This window comes from Perissodus microlepis, chromosome 22, assembly GCF_051167445.1.
Source record: "Perissodus microlepis isolate ML-2025 ecotype Zambia chromosome 22, ASM5116744v1, whole genome shotgun sequence".
Classification (NCBI taxonomy): Eukaryota; Metazoa; Chordata; class Actinopteri; order Cichliformes; family Cichlidae; genus Perissodus; species Perissodus microlepis.
The window spans coordinates 24,692,025-24,717,673 of NC_140481.1; the positions used below are offsets into that span (position 1 = coordinate 24,692,025).

At 39.7% G+C, this 25,649-nt stretch overlaps 1 protein-coding gene across 1 annotated transcript in view; it reads left to right on the forward strand.

Moving 5' to 3' along the window:
• The window catches only part of kiaa0319l (KIAA0319-like ortholog), a 35,252-nt gene extending 9,895 nt beyond the window's left edge, over positions 1-25,357 (forward strand). The window contains exons 5-25 of the mRNA XM_084919201.1: positions 2,708-2,976; positions 3,158-3,244; positions 3,747-3,993; positions 7,408-7,497; positions 7,921-8,018; positions 8,152-8,239; positions 10,327-10,419; positions 10,502-10,634; positions 11,803-11,908; positions 12,028-12,150; positions 12,247-12,370; positions 14,502-14,634; positions 14,860-15,008; positions 16,851-17,002; positions 17,126-17,264; positions 18,644-18,803; positions 18,937-19,079; positions 20,579-20,701; positions 20,958-21,048; positions 21,156-21,247; positions 21,972-25,357. Of these exons, the coding sequence (XP_084775327.1) occupies positions 2,708-2,976; positions 3,158-3,244; positions 3,747-3,993; positions 7,408-7,497; positions 7,921-8,018; positions 8,152-8,239; positions 10,327-10,419; positions 10,502-10,634; positions 11,803-11,908; positions 12,028-12,150; positions 12,247-12,370; positions 14,502-14,634; positions 14,860-15,008; positions 16,851-17,002; positions 17,126-17,264; positions 18,644-18,803; positions 18,937-19,079; positions 20,579-20,701; positions 20,958-21,048; positions 21,156-21,247; positions 21,972-22,168 (2,837 nt within the window). The 3' untranslated portion in view covers positions 22,169-25,357. The remainder of the gene's footprint in view (positions 1-2,707; positions 2,977-3,157; positions 3,245-3,746; positions 3,994-7,407; positions 7,498-7,920; positions 8,019-8,151; positions 8,240-10,326; positions 10,420-10,501; positions 10,635-11,802; positions 11,909-12,027; positions 12,151-12,246; positions 12,371-14,501; positions 14,635-14,859; positions 15,009-16,850; positions 17,003-17,125; positions 17,265-18,643; positions 18,804-18,936; positions 19,080-20,578; positions 20,702-20,957; positions 21,049-21,155; positions 21,248-21,971) is intronic.
• Positions 25,358-25,649: the final 292 nt, after the last annotated feature.

Sequence of the window (25,649 nt, forward strand, 5' to 3'; positions counted from 1 at the left end):
GCATCTGATTGACAACTGCTTCATTTTTCAGCATGACAAGGATCGTAAACACACTGCTAATGTTGTCAAATGCATAGACCGGCCTACCCAATGCAATTGAACAACAGGCAGCCAAAATAAGACAAGTTAAAGACATTACGAGAAAACCTGCCTAACAGAGTTCATGCTTTCTTGAAGAATAAATGTGGGCATTCTAAATATTGACTTTCACGCTCAAAAGAATTGTACAAACTGTTTTTGCCTCATATACTTCATTTTCATACTTTTGCACAGTACTGTAGATTCTCTGCTGAAAGAATCCATTAAGGTGTAGCATACTAACACCACTGATGGAAGCCTGGTCATCACAAACTGGAAATTGCAGTTAGTAATGGAGATTGCATATCCACATGCTTTTATTCTTGGCCCTAATCAACCATTTGAAAATTGGTCAGTCTATTTGAAAGCTGGTTACCAGGAATATTCAATCTAACTAATCACTAAAAATGATTTCACTTTAATCTGGCTGCAAACTAAAGTGATTTCCATGTCTTCGTCATTGGGCTGTGGGACTGTGCAAGTCCTGAGCACACAGCACAATCTGTAATACTTAAAAAATGATCTAATTTAAATTTTCAGACCTCTAATGTGCACCTGGCTGTCACGTTAGAAGTACATGGCAGCATCTTTTACGTAAGCACACACAGCCTGAAGCGGAAATACTGGCTTAACAAAGAAAGTTGATTAGCTTAAGCCATCCACTGCAAAGAGAGCCTGACTGTGTTGAATTTGCAGCTTAGTGCACTGCTCAGAAACAAAATCTTATGGACCGTAACTTTCAAAATGCTGGTGTGAACAAGAGCCTTAAAAGCATCAGAGAAGATAGCATTAAACACAGCGTGTAACAAAAGTGAATTTAATGATATGGACATTCACATTAAGTGTGCGCAGTTGGCCTCAGTAAATAGGAGCATGTTTGAGTTATGTCTGTGAGTGGTGTGCCTCGGGATATTTCTTGTATATCACAAATATATTTTGGCATGGTACGGACCTGCTCATGAGTGTTTATTGAATAAGATCAGTAACAGAAAAATATGTAGTTGTCTCTTTATCGTGTGTTGTACTCTGCAGGCGGAGGTTTATAAACAGAGGCCACTGAGCATAGTACAGTAACCAGTTCTTGTGCTGTATTCATTAACAAACCTTTGCAGAGGAATGCTGTGGGTTGCAGATAAATTACACAGGCGTGTATGTGTGTGTTTGATCTGCTGCAGCAGTGAAAAACTTACAAGACGAGATTTAAAAAGCATTTTTATTATGTTGTAATGCCGCTTAGTTCACAGTGACTTGGCTGTACCATCTTCGTTGCTCGTTTGGCCTCTTTGTGCTGGTGACATATAAATTCCCTTTGCTCCCTCTCTTACTTTAACAGTCTGTGGTATTTTAAGGGTTGTGCCCTTTTACTGTACCTGGCTGCACAGTAAATCGCTTGTCAACGATAATGGATGGATTGACCTGAATCCATTTGAGACTATAAAAGGTGTAGGACAGTAATGTAATGCTCTTGAAAATGAACACACACACACACAGAGCAGCTAATCAGCTCACTGCGTTGCTGATATTAGTCTGATAATGTCTGGCTCAGAGGGCAGACTTTAGTTTGTACTGAACACTGTGCTTTGGTTTTTAATCAGCGTCCTGTTTTCTCAGGGAAAAGCTGCACTTCCTCTCTCCGCTGTAGCCTTGGTTGGCTCCTCAAACTGCTGCCTGTCGACTTTTCTAAGAAATGTTCAGTCAAAGCTGAATCTGAAAGTCTCAGTAGCTGTGGCTGGAAGCCACTACCCTTTTCCCTTTTTTAACAATGTGGTTGTGGTCATAAACATGTGAAATGGTGAAAAGAGTAGGGGTAGCCCTATGATGTCACCTTCGATGCCATGATGATGCCGTTGATTTATTTAATTAATTTATTTTTTTAAATGAAACAATCCATCAAGGACTAGATGTCCATGAAGGTTGTTTTTTCCAGGCTAAATTCAGTCAGCTAGGCATGGCCTTTATTAGCCCCAAACTACTTTTCCTGATCTCTTAGCAACTTTTAAAGGTGAGAAGTCGGCTTTTCTTGTTCTTTAAGAGATATGCTGTTGTTCACCTATATTGTACTGAAAGGTGAAGTGATTTCATCATTTCTGCTGTCCCTGTTGGTTGTATAATAATGTTTGGGCTTAAACAAAGCTATCTTCAGCCTTCATTTCTGTGTCTTTCAAGAAATCGGGTTCAGATTTACATATTCGGTTTCTCTGTGGTATTTTCGATTGGCATAGTGGTGTAATGATTAGCACAGTTGCTTCAGAGAGGTCTTTTTCCCTGAAGCTTGCAGAAAGGTATGGACACGTTGAATGATTTCTGTCTCTCCAGGTTAAAACTGTGATATATCAATCCAGGTTCAATAGGGACAAGATAAGTGGTGAAGAAAATTAGGGACGTCCTTTCAATTTGCTGTCCAATATAGATGTAAGAGAGAGGTGTTGTTTTTGTTACGAGAGGTTGTCTTATTACCTTTCCTTTTTAAACCAAATGTCATCTTCTTTTCTGCTAAGTCCTTTCCAGAATGTATCTGCAGTGAAACCTTCAGTTGGTGTTTCAGAAGAATTTATCTTCTTTCCTCAGTCCGATTTTGAACATGGATACAGTCCATCATAGATCTTGACTTCCTTCTGTCCTGGTCCAGGTGTGTCAGCAAATCACTGCCGGGTCACCGGTGGAGTTCTGGGCATCCATTGGAGCAGCATCATAAGCCTGGGTTGGTATCCTCTAGCAGATGGGAGAGCCGGAGCGAGGTGTTGGGAGTTCTGCTGCCTGGAGCCAAAGTGCAATGCTGTTTGGAGTCTCGGCGGTCGCTGTGTGTTTCTTAGCTGCTCGCGTGAAGGAGGCTGCCCCATCTCCATCCTGCCTCAGCCCCACGAGGAGTCCCTCGGTCTCCTGCAGCTGCTCTCCAAGGTATGATTGTAAAAGAAGAGATTGTCTGTTCTAAGAAAACAGCATCTGTCTGCCTTTTTTGGATGATACAGTCATTGATTGTGATACTGCTATCAGATGAGAATTTATTTATTTATTTATTTTAAAGACAGATTAGGGAACTTTTGTCTAAATGCCACTGTTTTTGTAACTTCACTTTAAGGTCCCTGTCAGTGTGAGGCGGAGAGCGATTCGCCGTGCACCACCTACAGGAAGCCACAGAATACACAAAAGACCCCATATCCGCTCGGTAACATGACAGAAAACTGATGTGAAACTCATGTTAAAAAGTTTTCATATGACTCAATGCAGTTCTATACAGCTGCATTTTCTGATTTCAGTAGAACATTTTCAAATTTCATAATACATTTGGAGATGCTTTTCCTATTCTGTGATAGCATTTAGTATGTCCTACTCTTAAACTGTATAAGTTATTTGTACACAGGTACAATTTCAATGAGACAAAATGTTAAAATAAAGTACGGAGTTTTTTTTTCCCTCCATTAAAATTACTGGCTAATGCACTCTCAGTTTTATAAAGCAGGCCATTCCTCCTACTCTTTTGACTTGTCACATTTCTACCCTCTTCCCTGCAGTCACACTTATTGGTTAATTTGAATGATACATACATATCTGCAGATATTAACCCATACATGTTTGATGTGATTCCTCAAATCTCCCCAATTTCAGACACAGATCTGCTCTTTGGATTTCTGACTTTATAGTCTGAGGTTTTTACTTTCTGCCTACAGGGAAGCTCGAACACAGAGGCAGCTCAGCCAACATCAGCAGCACCCAGCACCATCGCTCTCATCCAAGTCTCCCAAAAGAACATCAGCCAGATAACGAATGGGAGTTCAGGCACGCCTCCTGCTCCATCGCCGCAGAACTCAACGATCAACGTCGCCCTTGATGCTGCTGCGTCGTCTTCCAATGACAGCGATGTCAGCACGCCCACAGCAGCTTCTTCGACCATCAACACAACCCCGACACAGGCCGGTAAGTGAGGAATCTGTGGGTGGCAGTGGGTGTCACGTCCCCTGACAGCCATCGCCTATTTTTGGCTTGTTCAGTAATATGTCTTCATGTATTAACTATGAATTAATTAATAATGTAACAGTACTGAACTGGTGTGAAGTCAGACGAAAATTCCTCTTCTAAATTTGGTTTAAGCTTTCAGCTTGTATATTTCAGCCTCACATACTCATAATGTACAGAAGACGCTTCACCGTCCTCTTTGAAATAGTTTAACAGAATGCAACTGTTTACTTTGCCCACACATTTTATGGTAGACTGCTCACATGTTATTTTTCCCAGATGAAATCAGTGTGCTCTGTGGGTGTGAAGCTGAATGAGAGTAAGCTGGAGGAATGTGTTTTGAGAGAAAGCGGCCGGGCTTCTACAGACAGGACTAACTTGTATGATCAGTCTGTCCTCACTTACAGAACCGTCTCTGTAGAGAAACTGGAAAAAGAGCAACAAACCAATCTTTGCATGTCCACACTGAAAAAGCCTTTTGACTTTAACAATAGAATTGCTACACCTTCAATGCGGCTTGTGGTTTTATAGCCACAGTCAGTTTATTTGAAATTCATAGTAGTTACACTTTTACACAGTCAGTTTATTATTCCTGGAGAAAACTAGCTAAACATTTTTGAAAATTGATATTATAAACTCTCCAGTTTCCCTGGAGGAGCTTTAAAACATCTGAAGAAATCATCTTGATGATGCCACCAGAGTTTGAAAAAATAGTGTTTTAAATAAAAAGCCTGTTGTGCAAACTGGGCCGGTGGATTGAAGGGCAGAGGTGTTTACCAGGCAGGGAACATCTAGCACTAGGGTTCGTAATGTTTGGCCTGGGGGCAAATGGCAGCTTTTGGTAAGTTTTTGTGTGCCCCGCGGGCATAACAAGGAAACATTTCACTGCTGATCATTAATTAGGGATTCTCCTGGTGTCTTATTTCCTTGTATTTTAAATAGGGCATAAAAAATATGACTAATTCATTTACTCAAAATTGACCCTGATTTTGCATAAAAGATTCTTTGTGCAAATGTTGTGTATCCATATAGTGAGTGTGCCACAAAGAAATTAAGCAGGTTTTTTGGGGAAAAAAGGGCAAATTTGCAAGAACAGAACTCTAAAAAAAAAAAAAAAGAGTCCAGGAGCAATATCAGTTCATAGTAGCTCAACAGATATTTGAACATCTTCTATCAGAAAACCAAAATCACCCATTTTTACGTACATCACTACGACAGGAACAAACTACAGGTTTGATTTCATTGAAATGAGTCATCCTCAGGGTGTGCAGGAACTGTCAGCATTTCACAAAGTTGGACCTTTTTTCCTTTACTTGTTAGATTAATAGCTTTTAGCTCATCTGGTTAAAGGATCAATGAGCTTGTGGAATGGTGATGCATCTTCCACAGTTCACAAAATCTGTCCACAGTTCACAAAAATTGCAGGCCTAAAACCTAATGGGTCTTCACACAGATGTGTGTGACTCAGGGTCAATAGATGTTCATTAGTTTGTGCATTAAAGCTAACCACTGTTTTATGCAACTGTATCAGACTAAATGCAGCATACAATAATTTATTTTCTTGAGGAAAGAAAGTTTCAGAGTCAGTTTTTAGTCTTTAGAGTCAACAGATGTAACAAACTGACAGTTGTTGAGTTGAAATGGCAAACAGTTGCCGATATGCACATTCAGTTCAAATATTACAACTGATTTTGAGTCTAATGTTTCTGTTTGTCATACTTAACTCCAATATTCACCCTCCTTTTAGTTCTGTATGTGGTCTCCATCTGCTCTCGGGGAAATCTTTGTATCTTAAACCAGCGGTCCCCAACCCCCGGGCCTCGGACCGGTACCGGTCCGTGAGTCGTTTGGTACCGGGCCGCGAGAGTTGAGGCTCAGGTGTGAAATGTATAGTTTTCAGGGTTTTTATCAGTTTTCAGCGTTATTTTGTTATCGTTTTTATCGTTTACTTGGTTTTCCTTGGTCTTTTCACGTGTGTTATGAATAAATTTTCTTTTTTTCGGTACTGGTACTAGTTTTATTTTGTTGTTTTTATCCGCGACACCTTAAAGGCCGGTCCGTGAAAATATTGTCGGGCATAAACCGGTCCGTGGCGCAAAAAAGGTTGGGGACCGCTGTCTTAAACTGCTAAATGCTCCAGTCTGTTCAGCAGCGAGTTAATCGGCTCGTTAATCTTTGTGCACTTGGTGTTTTGTGTACAGTTTGTGTAGACAGTTTTGTCTCTGCCTGCTGCTTCTGCAGCAGTTACTGCTGTCAGCATTAAGAGCAAATTGAAATGAAGACAAAGACACTGAAATGATTAATAAAGCTGTCAGAAGCTGTGCAGTCTGTGTATCGCTGTGAGCTGTGCCTGTCACATCTGTTTATTGCCTTCATTGTAGATATCTGATTACTGATAATAGCAGTTTTAACCGTTGCAAACAGTAGATAACACTCGTTTATGTCGTCTATGGTACATGTGTAAACTCACGTATATTCATCTCTTCCTTGAAGTGACTGAGTGCAGTCCAAATCACTCAGAAAGGAACAAAGGAGGGAAGTTCATCTATATTTGATCTATATTTTGATATTAAAATTTCTACTATATGGCCACGTTACAGTATTCTTTGCCCTGTTTGAGCCGTTAGCAAATTTATTTAGTTAATCACATTGAGAATATTTTAATGTATTTGTTTTTTTAGGGGGGTTAATGTAAAAATGTATTATTTAAAAAAAAAAAAAAAAAAAAAAAAAAGGTAATTTTACCCCGTTGCCAGGTGGTTTCTAGGCAATGTGATGAAAACTTGTCATGCACAGTTTTTTTTGTGTGGATTTTGTGGATATAAATATGATTCTATTGTCGGGAAATAAAAATGATCCTGTCCTTTTTATAAAGTGTTACAGGCGCATCATGTCATAATATCTGTTACATATAAGAACCTCCAGGGTTCTAAGGTGTGCCCAAGTGCCAGTTCAGGTTGCTTAACCACTGGTTAGAGGGGTTCACAGTCAAAGAAACAAACTAACACATACACAAATAAAATTTGTTTTGCAAGAAAGAACAGATAAGGATTGTGTAAACAAAGGCAGTGTTGTTTACACAATTAATTTTTTAAACTCCTTTTTGCATGAAAAAATGTTTGGAAACCATAATTAATGACGTTATAACATTATTAGAATATTTGTTACAACACAGAAAGAGCCAATGGAAAAAAACGTTCCTGTGTAAGATAAAACTGACCCACTTGGGCATTTCTGTCACCAGTACTGGTTGGTTGCTTGAGGGTTAATTATATCCATTTCAGTATTAATTTTCTAATTAAATATAAGGTTTTCGATTAAATGACTGTTTTTTGGGTTTTTTTTTAATGTTAAATGTTCTGTTTTTTATCACAGTAAGGGAGCTGGTGGTATCAGCAGGAAAGAGTGTGGAGGTAACGCTGCCCCTCAACGAGGTCAAACTTTACGCCTATGTGGTCCCAAATGGTGAGACCAATGGAACGCTGTATGAAATAATGCAGTCATTTCATCAGTTTCCTGACACCTGAGGAAAAATTAGTGTGTAGGAGGAGCTAATTATGCATGGAGTGGATTTTTCTATGCGTACCAGTTACTAATTATTAATAAACTGTGCGTTATTTGTGCTGTTCAGTAATGCATGGACTAAACTGCGCTTGACATGAGTCTTAATCATTTTGTACGTCATGCTGAACGCTTGTCAGAGAATTTCAAATCTATGCTGAAAAAGATTATAGAGTTCAGAAGAGTAGCACACATCATGAGTCTGTTAATCCCTTGAGCCCTCCTTAACATGCTGCAGTGTAAAAACTTTGTATCTAGTAGATTTTATTTGAATGCTTACATTTTTATTACACTTGGGTATTTATTTTTACGTATTTTTCTCTACAGGGACAAACTATGCATTTGACTGGCGTCTAAAAACTCATCCCAAAGATTACAGCGGGGAGATGGAGGGGAAGCACAGCAAGACTCTGAAACTCAGCAAGGTGCAGATCACAGTTTCATATTCATGTTTGCTATAAATAAAATCATGCAGGTGGCACTCTGTTGACCATGTAACCAAAAAGGATCACTTCTTCTTTCTGGTTGACTCGATTCCCTCTCTTTGGGTCTCCTCAGCTGACCGTGGGCCTGTACGAGTTTGAGGTGACAGTGGACGGGGAGGGCGCCCACGGAGAAGGTTACGTTAATGTTACAGTCAAACCAGGTATGAAAACTCTTTAGTTCCTGTCATGGCTGCTGATTTAGCTTCTTTTTACACTTGTTCTCAGTGGAATATTTACGATTTACTTTTTTTTTCCTCAATAATATCATTTTGTAAGACTTTTGGGGTCTCTTCCTCCAGTTTGTGAAGTGACTGTTGATTTTATAAGGTGGTTTCAAAAGTAGAATAAAGGTCACGTGAGGACTGTAGCCATCTGTCACAGAGTCAAAGGCAGGGTGAATGTAGTGTTCACACCCACGGGCAGTTTAGATTTACCAGTTAAGCTAACGAGCATGTCGCAGGCACTGGAAGAACGTGGCACCGCCGCGCCGGCTCATCACTGTGCAGCTGCTGTAAATCACAAATGAGAAACGGTGTCAAATAAAGCTACACAGGAGAGCGATGTTTTAATGCTGACGCTTTTATGTATTAGTTGCAAAATTATGTAGTATTGTTAAAGTGTGTGGAAAATTAACTCTCTTCTGTAACACCAAAACCTCTCAAAACAGCTCTAAGCAAGTGATAATTCACAGCAGGCGCGTTCTCACTCCTGTAAATTAATCCTTTGTGTGTGGTGCTGCGTAGCTGCAGAGCAGTCAGTGTGTGGTTTGGGTGGGCAAGTGTGACTACACCAATCAGGACAATTCACTTTTACCTGTGCTACCCCCACACATCATCAGCAGGTTAATGTTACTGTTAATGTAATTGTTTAATGTGTCAGACGCATGCTCACGTGCACCTCCATGTGGTGACGTGTAGAAAGTTCGTGATGTGAAACCCATAGACCATATACAAAGTTGAGCGGTTAGAAGCAGGAAAAAATGGAAAGCGTAATAATTTGAGAGAGTTTGACAAGGATCAGAGCATCTCCAAAATGGCAGCACTTCCTGGGTCTTCCCGGTCTGCAGTGGTCAATATCTATATGGTTCTGATAGAAAGGTGTCAGAATAACCTGTGCAAAGCAGATTTATGGGCCTGCATAGCTTCAGACCAGTCAGGGTTCCTATGCAGACCCCTGTCCATCGCGGAAAGCCCCAAAAATATGAGACATTTGAGCATTAGAACTGGACTTGAAACAATGGAAGGAGGTGGCTTAGTGTGATGAACCATGTCTTGATGTGGATGGCCAGGGTGTGTGCACTGATTACTTGTGCCACAGCACATATTTGGGTCTAGTGGGTCCAATGGAGCTTTTGCACATCTGCATTCACTTCATTTTGCAAAAGTGGACATCAGGACTTGGTGGAAAAACACTGGCGTGAGAGATGTAAATGACTTTTCGTGTGTGTAGTAAGATTATAATGTCGATGCTGCTTTACATAGCCATATTTGATTTGCAAATTACATGTGCTTTTGAATTATACCAGGACTATTTTAATGTAACCTGTTTAGTTTATTTTAATTCATATCCATAAATGTTCATTGTGTTTGTTTCTTTTATAAAGATTTGCAGTTGTAATGATCTGTATGTTGCATCTAATGAAGCTAAGCAGTCATGTAACGTGATTAATCTTCTGCAGTGTTTTGAATGTACTGGCCCCCCCCCTTGAATTAATACAATTGCCCGCTAAAAAGCACTCATTAACCGCTTATAAGGAAAAAAAATAATAATAATAATAATAATGGATTGGATTTATATAGCACTTTTCAAGGCACCCAAAGCGCTTTACAATGCCACTATTCATTCACTCTCGCATTCACACACTGGTGGAGGCAAGCTACGGTTGTAGCCACAGCTGCCCTGGGGCAGACTGACAGAAGCGAGGCTGCCATATCGCGCCATCGGCCCCTCTGGCCAACACCAGTAGGCGGTAGGGTAAAGTGTCTTGCCCAAGGACACAACGACCAGGACAGAGAGCCCGGGGATCGAACCGGCGACTTTCCGGTTACAGATACGCTTCCCAACCCCCTGAGCCACGGTCGCCCCATTATTGGCCCTTATTGCTGGAAGAAAGCCCGGCTTTTCTCCCACACATGGTTGTATTTCTGTATTTGCCAGGGTATCCTCTAACCTGTTCTTACTGCTTCAGTCACTAATGCCTAATGTGCAGCTCAGTAAGCGAGTTAATTCCTTATTTTCCACCTGACAGAGCCACGGGTAAACAAGCCTCCTGTTGCCGTAGTTTCCCCAAAGTTCCAGGAGATCTCCTTGCCAACCAGCTCTACGGTGATAGACGGCAGCCGTGAGTCTCCCACATGGTACACACACAGTCATTTAGCACCAGTTAATGAAAGGAAAACCAAATCCTTGTCTTCCCTTTACAGAGAGCACTGATGATGACAAGGTGGTGGCGTGGCACTGGGAAGAGGTCAAAGGTCCTCTGAGAGAGGAGAAGGTCTCTGCTGACACCCCTGTACTCACCCTCACCAGCCTTGTGCCTGGGAACTACACATTTAGGTAAACAGAAACCACACTTATCTCAGCGAGATTGGTTGTGAAGTCTGAAAACGCACACCTGTTTTGCTGAAGTGTTGGCAGCTGAGTAAAATTGACTTTACAGATGTTACAGAGGTGTTGGGAAGCTGGAGGAAGTAATTATGCACAACCTGTGTAAGTAAACAGGAAAATCCCTAGTTTGATGTGAAAACATTTGGATACTGTAGCACATCTCTAAATACACTGGGCAACTAAAGGAAATCTTTTTTTGTGATGTTCTTTTATTTAGCATGGACATAAAAAAGAAAAAGAAAATTCTCTCCTTGTTAAATAAATAACAGAAAAAGCAGTCCCTTTTGAAAATATCTGATTGATTCTTCGGTACTCAGCTTAACAAGTGCATTTTAGTTTCTCTAATATGGCCTCATTATGTGGGCAAGTGCATGTCTTCATAACCTACTCGTATTTTTGAAGTGCCTCCATCTGGATCATTTTCAGAGAGAGATTTATGATTTATTTGACAAAGTGTTCTTCTTTTGATATGCTGGCAGCAGCAAATAATAACAGTGAGCTTTCTTTAAAACAAATTAATAAATAAAGACCCGGAGCACAGCTTTTAAGTTATGGAAGTCAGCTAGAAACCTCTGTGTCTTCTAAATGTATACAGTGGGAAGGTTAAACGTGATGCGACCAATAAGTATAACCTCTGAGGTCAGTTTTGTTAAATTGCTATTTATTTGGGTTTATATTTGAGTAGCATATTACAGATTGTGATATTTTTTTTAAAATATAGTTCAAAAAGCAAAAAATAAACACTAAATACTTGTTGTGTAATTGACCTAAAAGCTAAAAAAAAAAAAAAAACAACAACCCCAAAATAGTGATGCGCTGGTTCTGAGTTAAAGTCCATCATTTCACTGCTTGGCTTATCTGGGTTGACATCATAAATTTGTAGGTTTATATTTGTGCTATTTCAAATAAGGCTTGAATAAGGGCTGAAAGTCTTCAAACAACGTTGTTATTTATTTATCATAAATTATGTTTTCCTGGCAGAAAAGTCCAGATGAATCAGAAAAGAAATGCAAAACTAAGCATCTTCTATGAAATTTTGGCAAAAAGATTTTAATTTCTGCAGCACACATGTCTATGGTTGTCCCATAAATGCATCTCCATCTTCCTTATGTATCAGTTTGACAGTAACTGACTCGGACGGAGCTACAAACTCGACACAGGCCACTCTCTCCGTTAACAAAGCCAAGGACTATCGACCTGTGGCCAACACCGGCCCAAACCAGGTTTGTCCTCTCTGTTGTACGGTGCCCCAACCTGCAGGTGCTGCTATCACATGAAAATAAAGTAAGTTATTTATGCCAAACTGCGGCAATCCTAATAACTTTCCTCTTGCCTCTTCCAGGTCATCCAGTTACCACGCAACTCCATCACTCTGTATGGCAACCAAAGCACCGACGACCACGATTCCCTGTCCTATGAGTGGTCCCTCAGCCCAGAGAGCAAAGACAAAGTGGTGGAGATGCAGGTACAATACTCCACACAGCTGAATTCACGTGTTTTGGGTTATTTTTCTGTGGATAAGATCATCGTAGCTAACAGTGGCGTATACTGTGCTTTTCAGGGTGTACGGACACCCATCCTACAGTTGTCAGCAATGCAAGAGGGAGACTACACCTTCCAGCTGACTGTGACGGACTCAGCTGGACAGCAGGACACTTCTCAGGTCACCGTCATCGTGCGGCCAGGTAAACAGCTGGAGAGTTCATGCCACCTCAGCAGGTATCACTTCCCAGCCATCACAGATGTCACACATTAGCTCAGTGTTTGTTCAGCTCTGAGCTATTGTTCACCATATGGAGCGAATAAATCTCTTTAACTTGACATTTAAGAGATGCCGTATCTGAACACAGTGTACCCTGTGTGGCTTCTTGCTCACCCTTTGTCTCTCCCAAATTTACACATCAAAGAGCAAATTGAGCCACAGTGTGTAAGCCGCCATTAATTTGTGACCTTTCATGACGTGTGAGGAGAATGTCGGCACTTAAACTGCTCCTGTTTAGCAAACAGTGACGGGTAATCATATGAGGGAGCAGAGTGCACTCAAGGTGATAAGCACTTTGTAGACTGGAAATGTACTGTTTTATGTTGGACCTCGAATGTGAACACACAACAACAAGGTCAAGGTCTGCTAGGTTTAGACCGAGGCTATCTTGTGAGTCATCGCACCTGAAAGATATGACGATGTTATTAGTCAGAATCTAATTCCAGGTACTTCAGAACATAACTGCTGTGCTTTAGTTACTGTCAGAAAGACACTGGTCCTTTATATCATAGAAGGGTTTTCGTTACAGTGATGTTATTACATTAGCTGTGTTATACAAATATTGGGTTTTCTTTCGTCTCAAGCTAGCTCGGCTTGAAATACTGGTCGGTCTCTCCAAATCGCTGAAAATTTTAGTATTGACCCCCCTGAACGCCCAGAGCTTCCTAGTTTGATGAGGCCTGCTCCCCAATCCAGGTTTTTCGGACAGTAATTGTAGCTCTGTGCTTTAGTAGTTTTCTCATAGTCTCATTATATACAACTGGACTTCTTTTTGTAACCAATGGAACCGGACTCTTCTGGTCATTAGAGAGATTGCAGATACAAAGCACTTTGTAATGCCTTCAGTTTTCTGATTTGGATTTCCATCTTCTACAACCTCAATTCGGAAAGAGTCGGGAGTCTGTGCAAAATGTAAATAAAAACAGAATTGAATCATTTGCAAATCTCATAAAACCAGACTGTTGTCACAATAGACCATAGAAAACACATAAAATGATTAAACTGAGAAAATGTTTAAAACATTTTTTTTTTTTTTTTCAAATTTGATTTAGGTAAAACATCTAAAAACGAAATTGTGTCTTTGTTTAAATGTATTGCCTCTCTTCTATTAAGAGTCTGTGAACATTTGGGGACTTTCAGCATATCTTGATGGTGCCTTCCCAGATGTGCAAGCTACCAATTCCATTGGCACTGATACACCTCCGTACCACCAGACTTTTGAAAAGAGGGTTGATAACGTTCCTCTTTAGTCCAGAGGATGCAGTGTTTGTGTTTCCCAAAAAGAATTTCAAATTTGGATTTATCTGACCACAAAATAGTTTTCTACTTTGCCTCAGTCCATTTTAAATGAGCTTTGGTCTAGAGATGACAGCAGCATTTCTGGCTCATGCTCACATGTGGCTTCTTCTTTGCATCACAGACCTTAAATCTGCAACCTTTGACCTGGCAGACGATGATTTCTCCAAGTCTTCCTAAGCCCATGCAGTGATTTCATGACATAATCATGTCTGTTTTTGATGCAGCACTGAAGGCTCAAAGATCACAGAATTTTAGATAGATCGAGCCCACACTTTTGAACATATTTTGTAATACATTAGATATTTTGCAGTCTTTGCAAATTTATGTTGAGAAAGATTATTGAAGTTTCACAGTTTGTAGATGTACCTTTTTGCCAGTTAACCTAATGAGCTGCAAAATGTTCCCCCAACTCTTACTTTTCAAATTCAAAACAAACTAAAATTTTTCATATAATACTACTGGTTTAAATAAATTCGCTTTGGGGATCTGCTGATACCAAGAGCAGATCCAATGTTAAGTCAACAAATTATTTTTCTGTCTGTGAGAAAGAAACAATTCACACATTTGCAAAATAACCAAAGCACTGCTACAGATGCATTGTAAACGTGGAACAACATAGATTTAAATAGAATGGGTTGACCCGTTGAGGCCTTGCCCCGCCAAGCTGATCCAAATATAGAAACGGTCCTTCTATACTGTAATTTAGTGTGGTCCAAATAATGGAGTTGTGTGTGTTATTTTCACATTTCATTCAGAAAATAATAAACCACCAGTAGCAGATGCGGGACCTGAGAAAGAGCTGACGCTGCCCATGGATCACACCACACTGTATGGCAATAAGAGCCACGATGACCAGAAGATAGCCACCTATCACTGGACAAAGACCAGGTCAGATAAATATGGATTAATGCAGTTTGTATTTTTTGTTGTTAAAGTCTAGAATAATAGTTTACGTGATACCTCAATCATAGTTACTGAGAGGTTTATAATATAAAACACTTGAATTCACAGGTTTCAGTCGCTGTCACTAACATTTCCACATCCTCTTTAATTCCCCTTGTCCCTCCCTTCATGTTTCGATCGTTTTTTTTGGTCTGTCTGTTACTCTACCAGTGGTCCCGATGGTGTGAAGATTGAAAATGCAGACAGCGCCGTTGCCACGGTGACAGGTCTCAAGGTCGGCACATATGAGTTTACCCTGACAGTAACTGATGAGAGGAAGCTGGAGAGCAGCGACACTGTCACGGTCATCGTTAAGGAAGGTACGGAGTTGTGTGTTTGTGTGGGTGTGGAATAAGACTTTTCCTTTAAGCAAAATAGCTGCTTTAGGCCAAAGTCAGACAGCTGAGTATTACGGATGTTTTGAAATTTACATGTTAATTACAGAAGCAAGAACACAGTTATTCTGGAATAACATAAACACACTCGGATATGTAGACAAACGTATGGTTTAATGCATGCACATACACACAGAGATCGATATAAATATAAACTAATTCACTCTAGTGCGGTATTTAAAGTATTTGTGCTAATACATGCCTTATTGCATCAAATGCCTTAGCTTTATCATTATATTGAATTTTAAATTTTAAGCACTTGGTAACAGCAGAAAGGAAGAACTCCCTTTTAACAGGAAGAGACCTTCTGTAGGGCCAGTCGGTTACCCAATATGAGATAAATATGATCTCTCTCTTTCTAGGCCCTATCCAGCTCTCAGTGTAGCCTTTTGGATCTGCTGAAGGCTTTCTGTTTAGAACAGCCTGATTAAAATGGAATTACAAGAATGATTGTCCAATTTGCTAAAATTAGGAGCAATCTGTTTATAAGCATTATCTTAGAATGCTTATTGGTCCTTCAAACGTAGGAGTGTTGTCCAACTATTACCTTAGGTGCCATTCAGAGGCCTGTTCTCTGTACATTTTTTTTTAAAATCATCCCAGATCAAAGTGTGTGGGTGTGGAGTGACGCTAATCTGGATTTTGTTCAGATCTTTGAACCCATAAGAGAATTTAATTAGGAAAGCTGGAGATTATTGTGCACTCCCATTATCACTGACCAGAGTATAAATATCAGTACTGGAAACCATAATTGGGTGGAGTAATGAGTGGAGGAAGCAACAAAGAGGGGGGAGAATATTCAGATGAAAGGTTAAAAGCAGCACAAATGTGACACACTCATTCATTCATTGCTTGGAGAACAATAGTAGGAAACTAAATGATGAGTTACTTTTGTCAGTTACTCCCTCTTGACTTATGCGCTAACTCTAATAATGACTCAATATTCAGCAGTTTTTCCTGTCATCAGTGCACAAAATGGAACTGGTCCCCACCCTTCCCCCAACCTTGGTTGTGCAGTATTTGCACAACCAAGGTTGGGCTGATTTCCGTTAAACAATTCTGGTAATTCTTGATCTTGTTTACAATGAACAGACCTGTGACAAGCAGGTTTGACCTCATGGATGTGTTGCAGTAAAATCCGATCCTATAGCTGAAGAACTGAAATATTCCACATCAAACCAAATCATCAGCAGTTTAAACCAAATAATGTGCCGATCTATGCGCTAGAACAATGAGAACAAGCCCTCTGTGAGCTCATCCTGTTATATTGTATAAACAAAAGACTGTGCTATTAATGGGAAACAGTTCAGAGGGAGTGACAGCTGCACAACAATCATAAACATGTGAAAATGGTCTGGCTGTAAACGTGGAGTGAAGTGGTGTAGTTGCATATAAGCTTTTGATTCTCTGAGTATTTAGAGGGAGAAGATATAAGGTCTCCTGTAGATCTGAGTGATCTGAATGTGCCTCAGTTTGAATGAGAAAAAGCATGATTGTGTTATTGAGATGCTGTTTTTGTTTGTGTGGTGCTTTCAGACAAACTGTAGGGGTTACAAAAAAGATGTATCCTGTGTCTTTGAAAGTGTGGGATCGGTACCTAAATGACATCAATCTACAGCACATATTATCTAATCTATTTAAACTGTGTGGTGTATTCTCTCTAAAATACTGTAGCGCATGTACCAGATTATCAAGGGTGACCAGCAGGGGGCTCTAACAGAGACACATTGTAAAGAAGTTTATGAAATTTTAATGTTTTTTCTCCAGAAAAGGACCAACCGCCAGTAGCTCGTGTTGTGTCGAGTCCACCCATCTCTTTGCCTGTCAGGACCGCCACTTTGGATGGATCTCAGTCCACTGATGACAAAGGTGGACTCAGCTACCTGTGGACCAGAGAAGACACCAGTCCTGCTGCTGGGGTGAGACGGACCTTTATAATCAGGCCTTTAACTGATCTTAGTTCTGGTTTAGTTTATTGCAGGGACCATGAGATTTATAAATAAATAAAAATGTATTGTTTTTTGTTTTGTTTTGTTTAATAGGATGTGCTGAACAGCTCCGACCACCAGGCAGTGCTGTTTCTTGGAAACCTGGTGGAGGGCAAATACAGCTTCATCCTGACTGTAACTGACAGCAAAGGACAAAGCAGCAAGGGGAGGGGCACAGTGGAGGTCAAACCAGGTAAGCAGACCTACAAAAACATGCATATGAACACAATCCCCAAGATATACTCATTATTTGTAACAATATGTTTCTTTATTTTATATAAAAATTACTCCTTATGTTCAACTAAAGAGAATACACATTCTCAAAAACAGTTCAGAAAACGCATCAATATTCAAAAACGTCTCAAAATGGGCTCAGGTGTGACTACATGTCATTGGTCCACATATAGTTGAGTCAAGAAGCCTGTGCTAACTGAATAAACAGAAGGCTGCTGGATAGATGGACGGGCAGTCAATCCATTTTAGACTTTAATAAGTTAAACAGCCAACTGTTAAAATATTCACACAGTGATGGTGATTTTTTTTAATATGATGAAAGGAAAAAATTATATCAAAATTATATGGAAACGGATTCATATTAACCAAAAACACCACTTCTTTCTTATCCAGTCTGTATCATTTGGTTTACTTTTTTTTTTTTTTAATCCAAAAACAATCCTCTAAGCTACTTGTGTAGAAAAAAAAAAAGAGGTTCATCAGTGTTTTATCACAACTTTGACCTTCCTGATCCAAACCAAGTAGAAAATGCTTTGAATGAAGTGAAATTTCTTTTGAAATAATCTTCTTATATGCCACTCTGACCCCTTCCTAAAACGTTTTAATCTTTTTCCACTGACTAAACAACCTATGCATTTGTCTCTCGACATACAATTTGTCTGGTTTATTTCATACTGATTTAACTGTTTTACCAGGAGTGGATATGTAGGTATTAACCATTTATAGTGTTAGAGTGAAGGATGTTGAAGTTGTTCAAGTGTAAAAGCTTAAACATTTTAAAATATTTTAAAACTTCCTGGTTTGGGGAAAAACTGTACATTTATTTGTATAGTGTAGCAACGTAACTTGATACTGATGCACTCAAACCCTAATAAAACTGCTGATTATTTTCCGGTGATCAGTTTTTTTGTGGTGCAGCGTCCCAATAAAAGACCTGTAGTTTCTATTCAGGCTTTTATTTTGTAGCCAGATAAAGATTCAAACGAGGGGAAAATAAATTCTTGTGATCATTAAAAGACATTGTGGAAAAATATACTGAAACACAACTGCTGCATGGTTTATTTTTTCTTCAAACGACTCTGTGCATACAAATGATTTCCACACAGCAGGAGCCTCAACAACCAGCAGCAGAAGGTTGAGCAGGTCAGCACAGCATACGGTGCACAGACACACACTCGGCCAGAAACTAATCCGTCACTTGGCGCTCTGGACTCTCTCCCAGATTTCAGGGAGTCAGATGGATCCTGCAATCTGCCCGTTTTCCTCATGTCACTTTTTCCGTCTCACTGTCACCTTATGTGTCCTCCCTCTTCCCTATTTTTCCCGTCTATCCATCAGACGTGCGAGAGCGGGACCTGGTGGAACTGGTGTTGGAGGTCTCCGTATCGCAGGTGTCCCAACGTCAGCGCGACATGCTGCTGCGACAGGTTGGGGTTTTACTGGGTGTACTCGACAGCGACATCATTGTGCGAGAGATCAGTGCGTTTAATGAGCACAGGTGACTTTGTCTCCAGATTTTAGACAAGTGTGCAAACCTGATGATGAAAGTCATGAAACCAACTGTGAACAGAGCTGGAATTATCCTTTGACAGTTTGTTTGTTTGTTTTCCACCCTCTTCCTCCATTCTCAGTACTCGTTTGGTCTTCCTGGTGTCCGGCGGCCCAGGGCGCCCTCCGCTGTCAGGCCGTAATGTTGCACTCGGCCTGCGCAACAAACTGCGTAAACAGAAGAATGACTTCCTCATCTTCAAGGCCCGACAAGTGGATACAGTCAGTGAGTACCACATAAACGTTACGAAATGGAACAAGGAAAGGGGAAAAAGAGGTTTGATGCTTCTATGTTACAGCAGACTCTAAAAGCCTTGGTTTTTGGACATTCAAGGTCACAGTTGCATTGATTAATTTCTGATAAGTTCTTGAAATCATCAAGATGGTGTCTCCCAGTTTTGTTTTGTTTTTAAGATACAGTGCAAAAATGTAAAAATTTGTCCTATTATTAGATTCCTCCTAAAAATTCCTGGATCCATATTTTGATCTGCATTGACTTCTAAAATGAATCACTGCTAAGATGGGCCAGACCTCACTTTGGCTAAAATATCAAAGCTGATCCTTCCTTAGCATAATTTACACTTCTGTGTCGATACGTCTGTGTAGAGTCTATAACTTGGCCTACATTAGTGGTTGATGTTGATGTATTTGTTCCTGTGCCTAAATAGCTCTACAGCTTTGTCGCCAAATTGTAGCTGTGGGGAGGTTTCTCTCTTTAAGTTGATGAATTTTCTTTCATTAGCTGTCAACTGACTAAACCAATCAGTCGTTGCATGCTGTTTTTATGATGTACATACAGCATAGATTTAATGGAGAAGAATAAATCTCACCGGATTCATCATTGAAGACTAGATGTAACCCTGACCCATAATCTTATGTTTTGGGGGGTCGTTATTAGAAAAAGTATTTTGATGGGAGTCAGTTACAATGTCTATTCTTAAAATATTTATTCTTGTCTTTGATTTCCAATCTTTTTTGTCTTTTTTTTTCAAAAGCCTAAAATCACATCACAAATTTTGTCAGCAAAAGGTTAAAATAAGGCTTCATATCAGATCAATTTGATTTATCCCAAAAGTATGGAAATTACTTTTACAGCAGCTAAAATGATAAACACAGTCTGTAAAAAACTAATGTAGCTCAATAAAACAGAATATAACAAAAAAGCTCAGTTTGATCAATTGGAAAGATTAAAGAGCTCCATTAAACAGAATTGAAACCAAAAAGTCAAATAAGATTGATCAAAAAGTAAATAATTGAATATAAAATAACTAAATGGCTATATAAGGTAAAACAAATGCACTAAAACAAATAAAATAAAGTAAATTAGAATGAAAATAAACTTACTAAATGTAGCAAAAATAACAACAGTAAAAATTTTCCTTGATATTAAAGTGTACACAGAGTGTAAAACATGGTGTATTGATCACAGAAAATTACTCAGTCCTCACAGGGTTCTGTTTTTGAGTAATCCCACCTACAGACAAACTGAACTTATCACAGACACACTGTTTAATGCCATAAACCATAAAAATCAGACTGTTATTATTCAGTCATGCTCGTGTAGTCTGCAGTCTTTGGCTCGGTTAATGATGCAAGGTCAAAGTTTTAGATTTCTTAGCTATTTCTAAGTCATATAAGTATTTCTTTAGCACTTTAAATCTGCTGTTTACCAAGTTTTAAAGCTCTGACGGTTTATTGAACATTGCTGTCGCTCTCCCTCCTCAGTCTGCCAGCTGAACTGCTCCGGCCACGGCGAGTGTGACTCATTCACGCGGCGCTGCGTCTGTCACCCTTTCTGGATGGAGAATTTTATCAGAGCTCAGTTCGGAGACGCAGAGAGCAACTGCGGTAAGAAGGGAGGCATTACAGTAAAATATAGAGTCGATAAACAAAAATCAATAAATAATCAATTTTATTGTTGTGAAAATCTGACCCAGCAGATTATTATTTTAATTCTGTTTATAAGATTCAGAATAATCTCTGTCGCTGTATTCAGGGACGCACGGCGAGTCTTTTGTGACTTTGTTGTCGAAGCTGCCTTGCATTACTTTAGAGCTGTTTTAATATTACACACTTTTTACCACGTCATTTTTTCTGTTTTCAGAGTGGAGCGTGCTCTATGTGACGATAGCATCCTTTATGATTGTGGTTGCTGCGGCAACATTTGTATGGGGGATAGTTTGTTGCTGCAACAGGTGAGTTTGTTACCTAAATTCTTTTTTAATATTCTTTTAGGATTATTGTTAAATAACTTTATGGGGGTAATTGTCATTGATTCCCTGTGTGTTTATTTTCCTGTAAGGCGTAAAAGCAAAGTGCGCAGGAGTAAAAGTCGATACAAAATGCTAGAAGCTGACGATCAGGACTGTTTGGAGCTGCAACTGCCAAGAGCTGGTAAGATGGACGTGTTCATGTAAACTCACACCACCGCCTGCATTAAGCCTGTTAACACTCACAGAAACAGGCAGACAGTAAATTCTGCTGCTTCTGTATTTTGACTGGAACTTGAACATCTTGAATCAAATTTTACAGAGATAACAACAATACCAGTACTTCCTTACCTTGTAATAAGATTGCATGCACAGCTACGGTTTTTCTTTTGTGTATTTTTCTAAGATTATTTGTTTGGGCCATTTTTTTTCCTTTATTAGATTAGATTAGATTAGATTAGGAAAGTATATAGACATGAAAGCGAGGGAATATGCAGAGCAAAGGCCGCAAGTTGACCCGAGTCGATGCTTTCGGCCTTTGTGGCAAATCGCAGCATGAGCTAAACACCGTTTTCCAACTTTAGCAAAACTTTTTTTTTTTTTTAATGATGAGTGTGAATGTTGTTAGGTTAGTCATATTTACAGTTAATTTACCCAATGCCATTCAAAAATAACTGCCCAAATAAACACTAAAGGTGTTAACAAATGGTAAGACTCGACTTTTTTCTTGTGAAGATTTCTTTTGATAAGTTAACACTGATGTAAATGTTTAGCCAATGTTTCTATTTTAGCCATATTACAAAAAAATTGATGTTTCAAAGACTGAGTTAAATTTTCTGCATAGTCGATGTTTAGGACAGCTCCATCACACTGTTTCTTTCGCTTCTGTTCTCCTCTTTCTCGTTCAGCACGCCTGAAGCCTGTTCCCGCTCCCACTTCCTCTGCCCTCATGCACTCGGACTCTGACCTGGACAGTGACGAAGGGCAGGGTGGGATCCCGTGGACGGATCAGGAGCGCGGGCAGCTTCTGAGGCCTCAGAATGGTTCCCTGAGGAATGGCCAGGGGCCGGTGAGGGCCAAGAAGCAGAGAGAGGAGCGGCTATAGCAAGAGAGGAGGGGGAGCTAACAGCTGCACGCCTCCTCTTTCTCCTTCGTTGGTCTTCAACACAAAAACCTCACACTTCTCCTCTGTGAAGACAGACTGGGAGATACCCAAGTTAGGAAGAGGGAGAGACGAGGAGATGTTGGGACCGTGTTGTCCCACTGTCACAGAAAAAACACCACGATACTGAAGCTTCCCTGCACCCACACTGAGCCAGAACGACGTGAAAAAGAAACTGCCATTACACTGAGAACCAGGGGTGAGCACTGTGTTTTGAATGATATAAAATATTAATTAGACCCCTGTTATTTAACACAGAGACATAAAGAATGTAGTGCTGCCCCTCTCCTGCTGCTGGCTTACAAAGGTTGGGAGACTGTGTGAGAGGAAGTAGCTTGAGTGACTTTTTAAGATGAGGAAAAACAAAACTGCTTCAATGACACGAAAACCAGCCACCTGGCACGCTCACACCTTGCCTCTTGTAGACACGCATGTACAAACACGTTGTATTCACGCCGTTTCAGGTCGACCTGATGCTACCAAACACTGCCATTTTTAAATTAATGGTTAACTTTGCTCTGATTGTTTCTGTTCATCTGAAGCATGACGGAGAGGGGAAAAAAAAAAAAAAAAGACAACCAACCAACAACCAAAACTGATCTGAGCTGCCAACGGCTCGGAGAAACCACCTCAGAAAATATTTTAAATAATTTATGTGCATGAAGAGCGACAGATTGCAGCTCTGGTACAACCTGATACGATCGGCTGCATGTTTGTATGTCAGGTGTATGTGTGGATTTCTGTGGCTGCTGTGCCAAAAGATGTTTCCTCAGAGCAGTTTGTATGCTTCTTTTTTTCTTTTTTTTTGCTTTTTTATGTTTTTATGAACCCACAGAAGAGTCACAGTGTTGTAAGGTTTTATTCTCAAGGCTTCTCTGTGGATTAAATAACTGGAGTACACAACTGTAACAAAGGTGGTCTCAGTGAGGAAGGCAGTTGGGAGAAAGATGAAGAACAGAAGATTGAAGGACAGACCGCTGCTTCCTCATCACCTTTGGTAATGTGACGACTGCTTCAACCCTGAAGACCACAGAGTTTTTGTTACTGTTTTTACAAACAACTTTTTGGCTGTGATTAGACGTGGATGCACTTTGATTTTAATGTCTGCTGTCTCACTTTGTCTCTTGTTGGTTTAAAAAAAGGGAGAGGTTCGTATGTGACGGTTGGAAGTTAGGAGGTTCAGCCATAAACGCAGGACTTTGCGGTACTGAATATGTAGGAAGAATGTCCATCAAAGTTATACAAATCAGACAGTGTTAACAATTTTAAGTTCATTCAGTCCTTTGTCCGTGGTCATATCGCTGAGATATTACTCATAAAGAGCCAGAGGAGGCACAGCACTGGGACATGGGCAGAAGTCAGTAATGTAATTCTCCATGCTTTACGCTCATCTCCATGATGCAAGCAGCTCTAAATTTTGCAGACTCGCAGCACACTTGTTAAAGAATCCAAAGAGCGAGATGTGCTGTTGTTAAAATTCTGTGCATGGAGGATTATGGCTGCCAGTGCCACTGATAATAATGTAATGAGACGAAAAAGTTCATATCATTGTAACCCTAAGAATAGGGTGTGTGTTTTATTTTATTTTTTTAATCCTGGGAATAATTTTGCAGTTTCTGTGAGATTACAGCAGCCAGTCGTTTTATTTGCTTCTAAAGAGGACAAGCATGCCTTCTTACTGCTCATTTTTTAACAAACTGAATGTTTAAATCCATCAAAAAGCCAAGTCACAAGTCACAATATCATTTTTCTGGATTTAATGGTATTCATCCTCTTCAGTCTGACCATTAAAAGATCTTCTTTTAAAGTGATTTTGATGTTATGGAGTTGGAGTAAAAATCCACAGGCCCTGTGCTGTGCAAAAAACATAGAAACACAGTGTTTTTTAGCAAGGTTAAAACAGTTAAATCAGTTTATTTCTCCAAGAGTTTTAATTTTTTAATTATAGTCAACTCTGTGTTTTTTGAACAGTGTCATTATTAGGTATACAGAAACATTACTCTAATGGTTGTAAAATTAAGATATCTTAAAGTTGATGGAGTGTTAAAGTTGGCCGGGAGATGCAGATTTCAAGCTGACTCGGATGTGAGGAAAATCTTTGAAAAGGTAAAATATGTTTTCTATTTTCTAATGCAAACTTACTTTAAGTATACGAGTGAGCTGCGCATCCGATCGGAGATAAAACTGTACTAAATCCCGAAAACAAATTATTTCTTCCCACGGACAGGACATAGGCAGGAGGTTAATCTGAAGGATGTTTGCGTACGCTTTGAGCAGATTACCAGAAATAAACCACAAACGAGGCCCAGCAGGAAGGCTTTCATCAGCAGTAATCTGAGGTGTTTCTTGGCTGGACCGTACCGACAGACAAACTTTAGCAGAACGACTCTCCCCGATGTATCATCTCACAGTGTGATTGCTTTGCATGCAGAATGTGAAACTGACACATGTAAGTCCTCATCTGGAGGCACACTTTTCTATGTTCGTTGTTGAATGTTAAAAGGGTACATCATTGATTCAGTTCAGCTTGTACTCTGTGCGAAATAAGCTGGGGTTTGTTTTTGGGTTTTTTTCTCAAATTACTGCAAAAAGTCATCTCATGCTGATGTTGGATCTGCTGCACTAAATGTGTTTTATTCGCACCTGCTGAATTTATCGGGCCATCTTTTTTTGCCCTCCTGTGGGAGGCAAATTAAAATCAAGCACATCCAGGTGCCAGCAACGTCAAACCACTGAAAAAAATCTCATGTTGTCTTGTTTTGGTTTTTGTGTTTTTGGTTTTTTTTGGAATAACAGCCAAATTGTTCTGATGGACTCATCCTTTTTTTTTTTTTTTTGTCTCCCAAAGCTCCTTTTACAGTTAAAAGGAGGACACAAAAATGTTGTGTTGTCTGCTGTTACGTTTGGGATTTGTTTAGATGCAAGTGAACTGACCTTGACTCCAAGAGTCCACTGTGAAGGCAGAGATAAATGAGGAGAAACTGTTAAATGAAAGGGGTGTAATTGTTTGTTTGTTTTTAATATTTTATTATTAATAAAGTTTTAGTGAAGGATAACCCCTTCTTTTGTTCTGTGATCCTGCTGATGCAACTGGATAATGTGTAAATTAAAATTAAAAACAAAAAAACAGTGTTGGCTTGTTCTTGCGTTGTGTAATCTGAACAAAATTACCTCTGATTAAGGTAAAAAAATTGACTTTTATTCTTTTTTTTTTTTTTTTTTTTGCAGATTATCACAAAGGGGCTTTCTCTGTGTCTCTGTATTAGTTGTTTTTCTCCACAGCCTGCACAATTCAAAGGAAGCGCCTGTGTGTGATCTGAGAAAACTTTGTGGGAAAAGGTTTTGCCTGGATAAAACTTTTGAGGTGTTTGTTTTGCTCTGAAATGGAGATGAGTCATTTTTATATTACACAAAAATTCTGCTT